General features: G+C 29.9%; 1 protein-coding gene across 4 annotated transcripts in view; it reads left to right on the top strand.

Annotated features, from left to right (window-relative positions):
- The window catches only part of unc80 (unc80, NALCN channel complex subunit), a 249,409-nt gene that overhangs the window by 95,164 nt on the left and 139,229 nt on the right, over positions 1-15,016 (top strand). For all 4 annotated transcript variants that reach the window (XM_085816189.1, XM_085816190.1, XM_085816191.1 and 1 more), the window contains exons 23-29: positions 2,195-2,422; positions 4,516-4,632; positions 5,533-5,697; positions 8,752-8,948; positions 10,302-10,421; positions 10,507-10,596; positions 11,968-12,222. In XM_085816189.1, the coding sequence (XP_085672315.1) occupies positions 2,195-2,422; positions 4,516-4,632; positions 5,533-5,697; positions 8,752-8,948; positions 10,302-10,421; positions 10,507-10,596; positions 11,968-12,222 (1,172 nt within the window). The remainder of the gene's footprint in view (positions 1-2,194; positions 2,423-4,515; positions 4,633-5,532; positions 5,698-8,751; positions 8,949-10,301; positions 10,422-10,506; positions 10,597-11,967; positions 12,223-15,016) is intronic.

Here is a 15,016-nt window from a genome sequence, read left to right as displayed (position 1 = left end):
GAAATCTTTTACTTGATAGGTTGTTTATATTATACTGACAGCTGCATATATAAAAATGGTAAACAAAAGTTTGTTGCCTATAAATATGCGTCAAGTAGCTTCTCCAATTCAGATCTTTATGATTTCTCCAATCTTATTTTCAAATAAAGAAATTTTTGCTGTGTTTTTTAAAGCAAGCAGTTTCTGATTTTAAAGGTTAAACATCAGATGTTAAAGGTTTTGGATGTTCTTGATAAAACTTATTCATGACTGTGCCTTTGAGTTTTGTTTCTATAATTTCTGATAACAACTGTGTTAATCACAAAATGTTTGAGATGCCATATAATGGTGTAACTATTGAATATGAACTCTGTTTGATGAAAAAGATTTTCCTGTTTCATTCAGTCTACTTATTGAAATGAAGGAATAATTGGCTGAACCAAACTGAAACAAATCAAACCTTTAATGTGCCATCTTTTAGTGATGCAGATAATAAAATGTACTATGCAAGTTTACTGCATTTGAGTAAATTTTACAACATAAGGTAGGATGATATTTTTTGTTTAGAATAGCAGTGTACTTCGATCAAAATTAAACTTTTGATAAAAGGAATGTTTCATTATTATGTATTTAATTTAAAAAATGAAACAAGGCATAGAAAAGATGTTAGTCAAACAAAATACTTTTCAAAAATCATATTGAAATAGTGGAAAATTTTCAGTGTTAAACATCCATATAAAGCATTACATTTAATTGATCCAAATCATAAACCATTATTTTTAGGTAATGATGATAAAAATACTCATCTTACTTCCATTTTTGCCCAGCATCTAGATTTACTTGAATCAGCTATAACCTTTGCTACTTCCCCACTTCTTGGCCACCCCGGTCACCAGACCTCAACCCCTGCGACGTTTGGCTATGGGTTTATCTCAAATGAGCTGCTTATGGTGATAATCTAAGCAATTTGGTGGAACTGAAAGATGCGATACACAGACATGTCCGAATTCCTCTTGATATGCTAAGAGCTGCGGTTAAGAATGCAGTAATACAATTTAACTTGCTTTTGGAAAATGATGGATGCCACATTGAACATGCTTTTTAACACATTTCAGAAATGATTAAACACATTTTAAACTGATGTCTTCATGTCTTATTTCGTTTAACAATATTGCATACAGCACCATTTCCCCTGCTGGTTAGTTTTTAAACTTCCCTCCCCCCCAGAAAATAATTTCCCATGACCTCCTTTACATGATTACCGAGTTTGATAACCATTTGGCCCAGTATATATTTGCCATGTATATGGCCATGTATATATTTGCATGTTATATATGAAATGAGAAAATTTCAGTTCATGTGTAAAAAGATACAGATTTCTAATCTAAAGTAAATTTTTTGCTGAAGTCATAAAAAATGGATGCAAATTCTAGTGTGTGCAGGAAGCAATGATTGAACATTCCTTTTATATGTAAATTAAAACTGATGTTCAATACCCATAATCATAAATTTCAGTCAGGAAAACAAATTATAACTGAGTAGAGTAACTTTAATGTGTATATGGGTAACAATTACTTATTTGAACCATGTCCAAATGACACTCAGGAAGTCTGATGAAAGCACTGCTAATTTTTCATGTTTCCTGCTCTGAAATAAACCTAATGACTCTACAAAGTACATAATAAGAGCTCTTGAATATTGAGAATCTCTCTCTCTCCCCCTTTAAAAAAAAATGTAAATTAACAAAAGATATTTGAATAGCAGCTGAATTTTTAAATTTTTCAGAATCTTTTTAAATCAAAGCAAGTGCAGAGGCATGATTATTATCTCAATCATTAGCACAGATAAATACTATACATGGTATGCTATGTTTTCTCCAGAAAATTAATAATAAGGCTGCTAAGAGGTGATACTGATGATCTGGGTTCACTGAAATTACATTTCTCTTTTAATTTCTGTTAGACATCAGTAAAATTAATTTTTCAAGAATTTTTGGCTAAAATGTTTAAACAGTTTTTGTGTTAGCATTTAAAACATTTCTGCAAAGGAAAAAGTACAGATTTGAGTTTTCAAATTTCAAATCATCTGTGAGATTTTTGGAATTTGCGAATTCAACTACCCCATGTCTAGTTTAAATTTTTATATATAGTAAACTTTATAATCTAATACTTTTGTTTATTATGTTGCTGCATTCATTTTTAATGTTTCTTTACAGCATGTGTCAATGCCAGTGGATCCGACTGTCCCTTTGCTCTCCGAATTGCGGCCTGTCAGTTACTTTTTGAAATAACTGCATTTATGAGAGAAACATACCAATATTTACCTCATAAGTCAAGCCGCTTAATGTCTATCAGAGATAAACCAATGTTTGAACCCAGAAGCACTGCAAATCGCAGATGGAGCATGGCACTGAGTAGTGTTGGTTCCTTATCTGATCCTCCAGGTATATTTTTATATTAAGGCATTTTTTTTGAAAAGTTTTAAAGAATTGTTTTTAAAAAATTCTAATTTCTATAGAAGAATTATTAGAATTATGGTTCAGTTTTCTATAGCACTTTAAGAATTTGCAGAGAAAGTGCTGTAACCCAGAACTAAATTCAGATATAAAGCCCAATATGTTTTCACATCATCTCCATGAAATTTTGAATAATACCGAACTTTTTAGTTTTTAATACTGACTTATTTTTTTTTTTTTTTTCCTAAAATTGAAAATGCAAGGAGGTATATATAAAACATGCCACAAAACTGATAGTACACTGAAACATTTTCGTAAAATTTCATAAATGAAATTATCGTCTACCACTTTTTTTAAAATTTTTGCATTTGGCTAATGTTTAAAAAGTTGTTTGGTTTTATTTTTTGCTTGCTTACTTTATTATGTGTTATTTAATGTTTTCATGTCTTGTAGTCTTAAGAATGAACAGAACAATGAAAATTGATAATTTTTTATCATAAAGATGGATTTATTTGCTGACCTTTTTATCATTTAAATATTTTGAAAGATAATTTAAAATTATTCCCCTAAAATTTGGATACTGGAAAAAACTTTATTTTTTTTTAATCAGGCTAATGATCCTAAGCACATGGTCCTCAATGATCCCTTTTGGGTGTCTAAACAGTAATGATAAAAGAATGGAGGAACATTGGTGCAAATATTGCCTTTCCCCCCAAAAAAATGGTGAACTCTACTCCCAGACATGTGAAAACTGTTATAAATATGGCAATATTTACTAATATGTGCAGATGTCTTTCAAGCATACAAAGACTTTTGTGAATTAACTTTTCTGTTACTTTTTAATTATTCATTCTCCCCCCCCCCTTCAAAAAAAAGGTTTTAATTTCAGAAAATAATTACTGTAATTTTGCTAAGAGACAGTTATAGATATTAAAATAATCTCATTCTAAAATATTAATTTTTTAATGAATAAAGCAATATTTCACTGTAACTCATAAGTGTGCAAACACTTTTGTAGGCCACTGTATGTAATCAACTAATAGAATTCTATTGAAAATATTAGATCCAGCTTACAGAAAATTGGGCCACAATTCAAAATAATTCTAAACAAGTATCTTTGCTTTAATTTTTTATAAAAGATTCTGTAGAAGCATTTGAGTATTTAAAAATATTATGAAATCAACAACATTTCATCTTTGGAATAACAAGAAAGAATTAAATCACTATTTCTGAATAAATTTTTTAAATTTAAGTTTTGAAATGATCAGTGGCATGAAAGGGAGTAAAAACCTTTTAAACAGATATGATTTTTTTTCCTAATAATTAATCTTTAAAAATCGTTTTGAATTGAAATTGAAATAAATATAAATCTGCTTTGAGTAATAATTGAATTTTTGTTATAATTAAGAAACTATTTCTGTTATCATAGGCATATATATACAATAATTAAAAACATTAATTTCAGGAATGAAAATTTTATAATTAAGAGTATAAATTTAACCATTTAATTAATTTCATGATTCTCTTCTTTTACAAGATTTAAATTTTGTATTATATAAAAAATACTGTATAAAATTAGTAGAAGTTGTTACAATAATTCAGAAGCTGAAAAACATAAAGCCAAAGAGGAAAAGCAAAATTTTCCATTCAGAAATAATTCAGCTTTTATAAATAAAAAGTTTGCTGTTCAAGATTCCATATAGTACATCAAAAACGGGAAATTTGCTTTGAAAATTTGAAAATCAAATTGAAAGCTTTGCAAATTTCTATAGACTATCATTCTATAAAGAATTTATAAAACTTCCATATGATTTTCGAAAGCTACATTCTTATAAAATTCTGTTCTGTGAAAGCTTTATGAAATTGCTATAGAATTCTATAGAGTGGCGTTTGTATCAAGGGTTACCTATAAGGCTCTATACAAATTTCTATAAATAGCTTCGTCAGTCTGTATAGAAAATATTTGTAAGGGCAGCGAGTAGATTAGTTTGCCTGTATATCAGATTATCATTTAAATTCGTGTAACATTTGTATTTTATGTAATTATTTTTAATGTTATTATTTATTTATTCATTTTGTAGGAGACCGTAGGATCAGTTTTCTACTGCAAGATAATGACCGATGTGTGGATATTGATGGGGAATCTGAAAACAGCAGCAATACAACTCTTACAGTGCAAGAGGATGATGAAAAGAAAGGTTTAACTTCTTTAATAGATTAGATGTTTATGTTATTGTTTTGTTCTTTATAATTTGTTTTTTAATTTGTTCTTCAGTTTATTTCTTTAACCTTTTGGTTAAAGTTTTCTTTGATTATGAAAATTATGAAAAGTGTTCTTTGTTTCCTTCTTGCTTGTATAGGTAGGTGCTCTTAATTTGTACTTAAATTCGAAATGGTCAGAAGCTCTGACAAATGTACTTCATTCACTATTATATTACTTTGACAAGTATATTTCATTGTGTTTGGAATAATATAACATAATTCATATTTTAGAGCAACTATAATAAAATGCCTCTTTAAACAGTTGGTTAGATAAATCTTGATAGAAAACACGTGTAAAATTCATATCACATAGGACTAAAATAAATAAGTAGGTTGTGTTAACTAAAATTCAAAACTTATTTTGATTACAAAAGGGAAAAATGTGCTAAGTTTAAATCTTTTCGTAATTATTTTTTGTTATGTAAGCAGTTATATTGAATTAAAGCAAAAAATACATTCTTTTTCATCCTGTATATGTTTTGCAATTTAAAAGAAACCTAACAAAAAATTATTTGTACAACAGTTCTTTTGAAAGATAACATTATAAGGATATGTTGTTTTTAATTGCTAAACGAAAATAGGAACTCTTTTAAACTATATACATTTAACAACATAATTGTTTGAAAACAATCATTTTTACAAACATTGTCAATATTTTGTATTCATTTTCATAAATGATGCTTTAAGAAAAAAATTTAAAAAAAAAAAGATTTGAATGCTTTTTATTTAACTTTTTAATTTATCTCAATGTATACTTATTGTTTTGTTTTACAGTATTTCATGTATTCAAATTTAGCATATTTATGTGTGATTTCATAAAATGTCTGTCTTTAAAGGCCGGCGATTGGGAAGACCTCGCCTGCTTAGAAGAGGTTTGGGCTCAACAGCTGGTAACAGTTCCAGCTTCAAGAGAAGAAGTCTTAAACTGAAGAAGCCAAGTGAGAGACGTAGCAGAACTCGTTCATCTACTTTTGCTGAGGATGAAGAAGACATAGTTTCTGGTAAATTCTTATGTTGTGCAAATATTTTGCTCAATGAAGTAACTTGTGAATAATGCTAGGCTTATATACTAGGATTATTCTGAAATAGTTTTGGCTTTCATTTATAGAAATAAATTCTGAGCATTAATCTAAGCTCTATCTAGTTTATCTGAGGTGTAGAGTGGTTGTTGTAGGTTTCTTTTGTATTTTAGGTAGGATAAATGTTTCCAAAGAGTTTCATATCAGTTCATTTAACATTTGAATACTTATCATATCCTTCATCAGAATAATCATTACAGAATTTCATTCTTGCACAAAATATTTCTGATATATCTTTTATGAAAATGTAAGGACTCTTGACCCAATATATTAAAAAACATGTTGAAAATGAAAGAACTTCAACAGCATGTGCATACATTTTGAGAAATTTAAGTTTTATTTGTGTCCCAGAACATGGATTTTGTGTGTATCCAACTAACTTATTAAAAATATGATTTTCAATTCTTAATACGAATCAAGTTGCATAACATCTCAGTTTAAATAAATAGTACTAAAAATTATGAGTAGTATAAATTTAAGGAAGTCAATAGCTTTGATAGCTTTTTTTTGTGGCAAAATTGAATTTAGTTAATCACAAGTTTTCCAGATTTGGTCACTTGTCAAAGTGAAAATTTCATACATGTATTGCCAAATAAAATCCATCCTTTTTTAAAAAGTAAAGCATTATGTATGGTGTGATTAGGTGCTTAAAAACTATATTGAAATTATATTTAGGAAACATGTATTTAGGATGTATCTCAAGAAGAGACATTATAACCTTAATTTTCATTTTATGCTATTATATCATTTTATTTTCTGTTACCTGTGTTTGCTTATATATATATCATACATTTGGAGGCAAAAGATTTAGGAAATTTAAATAAAAATATAGGAATAGGAAATGAGGAAAAAATATTTTACATTTCTGTTATTGCTAACTTTTGTGTAACTATAAATTTTTCTGAGTGGTTTTTATTTACATAGTTAACAAAATTGTTCATTTTGAACCGTCTTGCACGCAGCATTTAATGCTCACCTCTTTACGTCATTTCATCAAATAGCATTTGCTATTCTTTGTGGGAAATGATTAAAATAATTGGGAAATGAAGGAAGTCTAATTACTGTTTCTTATTTACGTTCACAGATATCTTTCAGAAATTTATAGATTACTCTAAAATAATTATGTAGTTCTGATTTTGAGGTAGGACTGATAGAATCCACTCAAAAGCAAAAAATGAATACTGTGATAAATTTAATCAAAGTGAATGCTGTGGCGGTTAGTGCTTTTTACTTCCTTGTACGAATTAAAAAGGAAGTATTGTAATCGCGAAAAGTTTCAGGCAGCATATTTCAGCGAAAATATCCATTTTGATTGCTATCGAATGCAATTTAACGATGTTTTTGCGTGATATCCATACGTAAGGACAGAATAAAAGACTCGTTTCCTCCAAAAAAATATAAAACTGCTTTAAAATTTATTCTGAAGAGAATTTTTCATTCCGTCTGTACGAACATATGTACGTACGTACGTATCTTGCATAACTCAAAAACAAGTAGCCGCAAAACGTTGAAATTTTGTATATAGGACTGCTAAAACATGTAGATGTGCACCTCGTACTTTGGTTGCAATTGGACGCACCAAACGTATATAAATATATTTATATATATATCCACTCAGTTACCCGGCTCAGTGATCTCAGTTTCTTTACTCTTATATGTTTGTAAATTGTACATTTTTTGCTTTAAAAATGATTGAATTATATTGTTTTTATCTTCCGGTTAAGGTTTTTATGCCTTTAATAAATCTGTGTGCAATATTTTTAGAATTATCAAAAATTTTAAAGTTGTTTAAGTGCCGCTAAGCCTTTTTTAGACGGCAGATTTTAGATTGTTTACATTTGAAATAGCAGACTAGTGGATTTGTTGCCAATCTAGAGAAACTTAGCTTTGCAACAACAAAGATAACGTCTTCATTTATTATTGCGAATTAAATCATGCTTAATACTTTCTGGAATTTTTTCGAGGAAATAAGCATTTAAGATTTACTTCGTAATTTTTAATATAGATATTTTGAGTTTTTATGTATTTTTGCCTTGTCGCGAAGTGAGAACTGAATTAATTGAATGAGAAATACTCAATCGTCTGTGAAAAACTGTTTCTTTTTTGTTTTGTTTGCTTAATTTCTTTTATACATCGTTCTAGCTTTATTATAGTATTTGAATAGAACATGTGGCAACAACTATATAATTCTATTCTTTAAATGATATAAATTTTGTGCATTATGAGTTATAATATGAATGAAATATGGTAAACTCATACTAGAGTGAATTTTAAAGAATGCATTTATTCTATTGTGATTTATGTGCTGTCGGCGAAGTAGATTTAATTCAATCCAATAAGTTTAAATGAAATGAAAAAAAAAAAAAAAAAAAAAGGCATATAATTTAATATTCCGTACAAGGAAGTCATGTGGTGTACACATCAGATTTTTTTAAATCGAGTTTGTGGTTGATTTAACCACACAGTTTATTCTTGATTCCTGAGAAATTTGTATAAAGCTAAAAGTGCATTATATATAATTTTTTTTTTTTAATTAAAAAGAAATACAAGTAGATGTGCTAACATTTGGAAAAAGCTTTGTGTAAACTAGTTATTAGAAAGTGGTGTATCTTTGTTTACTTCCTCCTTTAATTTATTGATCTTGTTTTATAATAGCCAGAGTAAATGATTAAGATGACTAAGACTGCCCTAAAACAAGGGCTAGTTGTTTAAATATACAATCTTATTTTTATGAAGTTAGGCTTCAGATGTGAAGTATTCTCAAATCATTTCAAACTTCTGGATACTGTGTAGGAAACATTTTTCACATCATTTTTTAGGCAATTGCACTTTGAATATGATTTTTTAGAATTTTTCTAACCATAATTATTTATTATTATGGTTATTTTAAATTCCTTAATTTTTCTGATTTACCATTTATTTCAGTATTAAAAATGTTCATTTTGTTTTTATCATTAAGTATTTTCCATGCTTTAGCCCTGCAGAGGACAGATAGTATCCGCTCAAAGCGAAAAGTCAGTGCTGTTTCCGACAGAAGCGACACCAGTGATAAAGTTGATTTATCTGGTGAGGAATCACCAGGAGTTCTCAGTGACGACTTAGCTCCTGAGAGTCCACCTGATCTTGCTGAAAGTGATGATACTCAGCTAACTAAAAACCTTCCATGGCTAAAGGTGATGTCATTGGATATGCTTATATATATATATATATATATATGCTTATATATATATATATATATATATATATATATATATGCTTATATATATATATATATATATATATATATATATATATAAATTTTTGTGTAAATATATTATTAGACAAAGTTTTTAAAATAGTTTCTTTAAGACTTTTTAAATCAAAATTTATAATATTTTATCTGTTGTTGTAGATAAAAGTGTCATATGTGATATTTTATGCTATAGTAAAGTTTTGCTTTTATTTTGTTGTTAAAATTATAGTTATGAAATTGAAAGCATATTGAAGCTTATGTCTCAGTACTAGTTGCATACTTTTAGGCAGGGTAGGATGCACCCAGATGATTCATCACATTGAAAGGTAGGGCTAGAAATGACATGGATATGTGATAGCACACACACAAAACCAAAAAAAAAAAAAAAAAATGAAAGGACTCTACATCAGTGAATATGTGTTTTAATAATAAATATGCATTTACGAAAAAAGTAACAAAGGTCAAAATGATGATCAGAGTGTTCTCCACATACTAAGTTTTGAAGTAATAGTTAAATCTGAGCAAATCAATCATATTTATGAATTCTGTAAAGAATTTCATTTTTTAAAATTCATTTATAATTAATTATAAGCTTAGGTGATACATGTTAATACAATTTTAATGATTGTTAAAAGTAATTTTTGGTGGGATCTTGTTGGAGAAGAAAGATCTGTACCATTGTTCACCTTAATTTATCAAGCCTTTTTTTATTCAAAAATAAAGCTTTTTTTTAAAATAATATTTCCCTCATTCTTAACGTGTTATTTTTTTAATTTAAAAAATTTCCATTAATTACTTTAATAAAACTAAAATAAACCTATGGTGCAGCTTTTTTTTTTTTTTTTTTTTTTAATTTTATTAAAAGGTTTGTGTTATGAAATGTATTTTCAGGAAAGCTTCCCCCCCCCCATATTTTCATAGAAAAGTGGTTAAAAGTTAAACCAAAACCATTTGCTTCTAAGGATTTATAAAAAGCTATAATTTTCAGGGCATTGACTGATTTTTTAAATCAGAGTACTTTAAGAATTCTGTTTTAGTTTTTTCCTAAATGATTATAGATTTTCAAGAAAGAATTCATTATCTGTTGAAGATCTGGGAATTCATATTTTTACTTGACAAATCCATTTAATTTTATTTACATAGCAGCTAAATGTTTAAAGAATTATTTCAAACTGAGGAAGTAATTTTTTTTGTTACTTATACCATTGTAGTATATGCGATTAATTATTTCAACATTTTTGTTAAAAGAAAAACCAGGAAGAATTTTAAAGGCATGAATAAAATTTCTTTTCAGGTGATGATCAAAGTCCTGAAAAGTTTAAATTTTGAGTGTCCTCACCAATACTTTTGTCATGTAAATTGCTACCGTAGACAAATGCGGTCATGCAATCGGTTGGTGAAAGCTGTCCGCAAGGTAGGTTACTGCTGTTTTATGAATAATTCTGTAACAAAACCTGTATTTATTGCCCTTGAGTAAAAACTATATATATTCTTTTCAGGTGTATGGTGACTCGTTTGGAATGATGATTGATACAGAAAAACACGAAGAAGAGAAAGGAGAACTTAAAAAAGAGAAAAAGATTAAAAAGGTGTGTTATTTTTTTTTATGAGGTTTTGTAAAATTAGGCAGATGATATTGAATGTTAATGAAATTTTTTCACTCTGTAATAGTGAAGCACTGTTTATATGCTTTTCATCTGTATGTCTTTTACATTTATGCATTGTTTCATTGCTCCATCAGTTCATTGCTATTCATAGTAATTGTAAAATATTTCATCTGTATGATGCATAACTCCATTTAGGTTGATGTTAGTAAAATGTTTCACTTATATGATCCATAATGTTGTTTTTTCTTCTGCTTATTCATTGATATCGTTCCCCCAATTTAAATTTTTTTTTTTTTCAGTAGCATTTTAAGTTTGTGAGAAAAGGAGGTAATTCAGTGGGCTAGAACAAACAATGCATTGCATTGATGAAACAAATTTGCTAATAGGAAATACTTTACTCTTGTGTCATTTGTGATACTCATTTTAATGTGCTTATCTGTCCTTTTTTTAAAACCTAATTTTCTGTTAAAATATTTAGAAAATGAAAGGCACAAACATTAACTCTCCAACCAACCAAGGATCTATCTCCAAGACCGCAAATTTCTCAAAATGGTTTTAAGGAAGAATTTTTTTTTTTTTTTTTTGATTAAATGCAAAAATAGTCCTTCCACTTTAAACCTGAACCTATTTTATTCTGATATACTACCTTAAAAGAATATGTTTCAAGGCATTATGAAATATGTTCTTCGACATAATGTATTTGGCATGGCCATTTTGAGGGTTAGAAAATAAACTGGAATTTTTAAAGACAGTTAATGAAAATAATTTCCACTTTGGAATTGAACAACAATGATTCAAAGTATTTTTTAGTCAAAATTTAAATTGAATGCCTATTAGCTTGACTGTGCTATTCATTGACAACTAACTTATTTTCAGTGAAAGACAAACTGACCTGCTAGTAGCAACACAATTTGAGACAAACAATAAGAGAACAATAAGGCTTAGGAGGCTAAAGGAGGCTGAGGTTACCAACTCAATTTGTCTTAAAATTATCATTCGTATTTAAAACTAATTTCATTTACATATACTGTTAGAGCTGATGAAATAGCAGACGTGAAGCACAGATTTTAAGATTAATAATAATATGCATGTTAAAATTAACTTTACAACCTTTCCTGTTTATTTCTCCATTTATATAAACAAGTACATTATTCTTCAGATAACTACCTGTTTTATGCCTGATTTAAATACAGAGTAAATTTTTAATTTATTGCAAAAACAGATTTATTGTTAAAACCTATCATATTTTACATTTTTAATAAGTGTAATACGTGTGATCACATCAAATGTGTAATCACCATATGTGTAATCACACTAAAATGTAAATTTTAAATATGTCTTCATTCTTCGTAGATTATAACTGCTCCCAGCTCTCCCTTGCGCCGTAAAGCTAGTGTTGCTCATATGGACAAATTAGAAAGACCTAGTGATGTGCCACATCTTGCAGCTTTTAGATCTCTTCACAGCAGCACTACATTTCTAGCTCACGATATTGAATCAGGTGTGCATATTAAAGAGACAGAAGGAAAATTGCAACCAGCTGGAAGTGAGAAGGACAAAAATAAGCTAAAAGAAGAACTTCCTGTTTTGAAGTATATAAAATCTCAGGTGAAAACATTTAGTTAATTTATATATTTTCAGTGTGTGTTAGATTTCTTTTGTTTAAAGTGACAAAATCATTAGAGAAAGGTAGGTCCTGTATTTTGTTGATTTAAAGTTTTTTGGTGCTGTTTTATTAAACTTCATGTACAGGAAAAGGCACGAAATATCATACCATTCATCCTCCCCCAAAAAATTTTAGTGCTATACATCAAATGTTAGAAACATGTATTTGAGAGCTTTTGTTTACGGACAATTTGATAGGAATCAGTGTCAGACTCTAAATTGCTGTGAAGCAGCAGTTAATGAACTGACAGATAATGGCTGTTAGGGGGTCGATCAGAAGGTTAAAGTTGTAGTGTTTTTTGTAGAAATGATGAGTTTGATGGTGACATAAAGGTATTTTCATGTGCACTTTATTTAAGATGGAGGTGCCTTGCAAGCAGACTGTTCACAGATAATTTTAACATATGGAAGCCACTGGCTATGTATTGGAATAAATCAGGAGGGTAGTTGCTGAGTTAGGAATATTCTGTAGGTCAATTGGAAGGACTATGCAGCCCATCAATGGCTGAGTAGTTAAGACCACTGGATGTTTGATCCAAGTTCAATCTCAAGTGAATGAGTTGGTTGTTTTTCATGATTTTCCTCATATGTAACTTGAACATGAGCTAGTTTCCCATATATAGTCCTCCACAAAGGCATCCTAACTCTTAGGCAGATAGCCTCGTGTGCTTTATAGTATTCAAATACTTAACCAAACATAGCCAAAAGATTCTGCAATTTGATCCTTAATTATTCCCTTATAAAATGAGAGTTCTTCGTAAGTTAATGGCAGAGATCGAGAAATAAGAGCTTCAATTTTCTTTTCTTGGGCAACTGTGGCATGCAGTTTTGGAAGACTCGTGCCAGAGGGTCAGGGCTTGTAAGAGGTTGTGAAACAAAATGCTGGTCTTTTTGCTCACATTCTGTACTAAACTTATATTCCATGCTCAGACTATGTATTAATTTTTGCAATATTTCAATGATAAATGAATGTGTTATAAATAAAACAATATGATGTTTCTTGCTCTCCCACATACAAGGGTTGGACAAAAATATGGAAACACCAAAATAAAAACATATTGCTGTGACTAATACAGTGTAATAAAACCTTTAGCATTCAAAACAGCTTGCAGTCTTCTTGAATGGGTAAATAGAGATCTTCTATGCTTTGCAAGGGGATCTTGTAAAACGTTGGCAAGTTCAGTTAATGATGATGGCGGTGGATAGCACTCATGCAGATTTCTTCTCGAACTAGCCCACAAAGACTCAATAATATTGATATCTGGTGACTGTGGTAAACATAGCAGATGTGGAAGTTCACCCTCATGCTCAGAAAACCAGTCTTGGATTATGATTATGTGAGCTGAGTGAACAGGAGCTCTGTCATTTGGAATATGACATCACCATTGGAGAACAAAATTTGTACCATGGAGCCAAAAGATCACATACTCCTTGGCAGTAATATCTTTCACAGTCATGATGGATCCCATAGAATACCATGATATGGCTGCATAAACCATGACCGAACCCCCACCATATTTCACTCCTGGCTGCAAACAGCCCCTATCATATGTTTGGGATGGCGTTTGTTGCCGGACGTAAACTCACCCAAAAGTCGGAAACAATGTGAAGAAAGACCCATCCGACTAGATGACCATTTTCCATTGCTCTACAGTCCAGGTTTTATGACTTTGGCATCTTTTTCTGCTCTTACAGGCATTTTGATCACTGATGAGTGGTTTTTGAATTGCCCAGCTTACCTGAAAATACCCTGCTTTGTGGAGCTCCTTTCCTGTTGTTTAGGTGGTGACAGGGTTTGCAAAGGGGACGTTCAGTTTAGTAGTCACTATTGCGGCTGTAGTCCTCTTATTTTTCATCACAATCCTCTTCAATAATCATCTGTTCTTACTCTACACACATTTTCATCCACACTGTCATATCTCAAAATTGATTTTTCTGATGTTCCTTTGTGAGTTAAAAATCTTAGATACTGTGCCTCTTGAAACACCGAACACTTCAGCTACCTTGATTATAGAAACACTCACCATATCAGCCGCAATATTTTGCCCATGTTCGAATTCAATTAGCTCCGACATGATGCTCCCACAACTGCACAGAACACTGTCTCAATAACAAATGACGTTTGCACCCTGTTGAGGATGTTGCATAGATGGTGTTAGTGAGCAAACACATCTGTGCTACCAACAGCTTATGCAAGCGAGCATTTCAGTTCAAACATGTATTTTACGAGATGTTGCCATATTTTTGTTCAACCCCTGTATATATACAATATTATTGCTTTTTTAGATTTCTGAATTTTTTCATTATTAAACTTAACAAACAGTTAATGATTAGGTAATTAATTAAAGTATTAGAGAATCATTAGGTATAATACCAGCCGTGTGTAGTAATGATTAGGAAAAGATATATATTGTATGGCTATGCTTGGATTCGAATCTTATGTATTTGTGATTGTAATGCCTTTACAGAATTCAAGCCCTTTAAATCTGTAGATCCATGAGAGATTGATGGAAAAGAGAAAAATGGTATGGGTTTGGTATACATTAGGACAACTGAAGCATGTGCTGTGGGCCTCCACTTTCAGGGGACCTTCAGATCCTTTTATATAATATTAGTAATACATGTACCTCATTATAGGAAACATGACATTTTGATGAAAATTGCCATATTTCGTATAATGGAGTGCATGTACTACTTACAATAAGCATTTAGCTCTTATTCAAACACATTTGCGTAC

This window comes from Stegodyphus dumicola, chromosome 4 (genome assembly GCF_044657685.1).
Source record: "Stegodyphus dumicola isolate Sdum_Otavi_A_Nest chromosome 4, ASM4465768v1".
In the NCBI taxonomy this organism is placed as follows: Eukaryota; Metazoa; Arthropoda; class Arachnida; order Araneae; family Eresidae; genus Stegodyphus; species Stegodyphus dumicola.
This window is presented reverse-complemented; position numbering and strand designations above follow the sequence as displayed.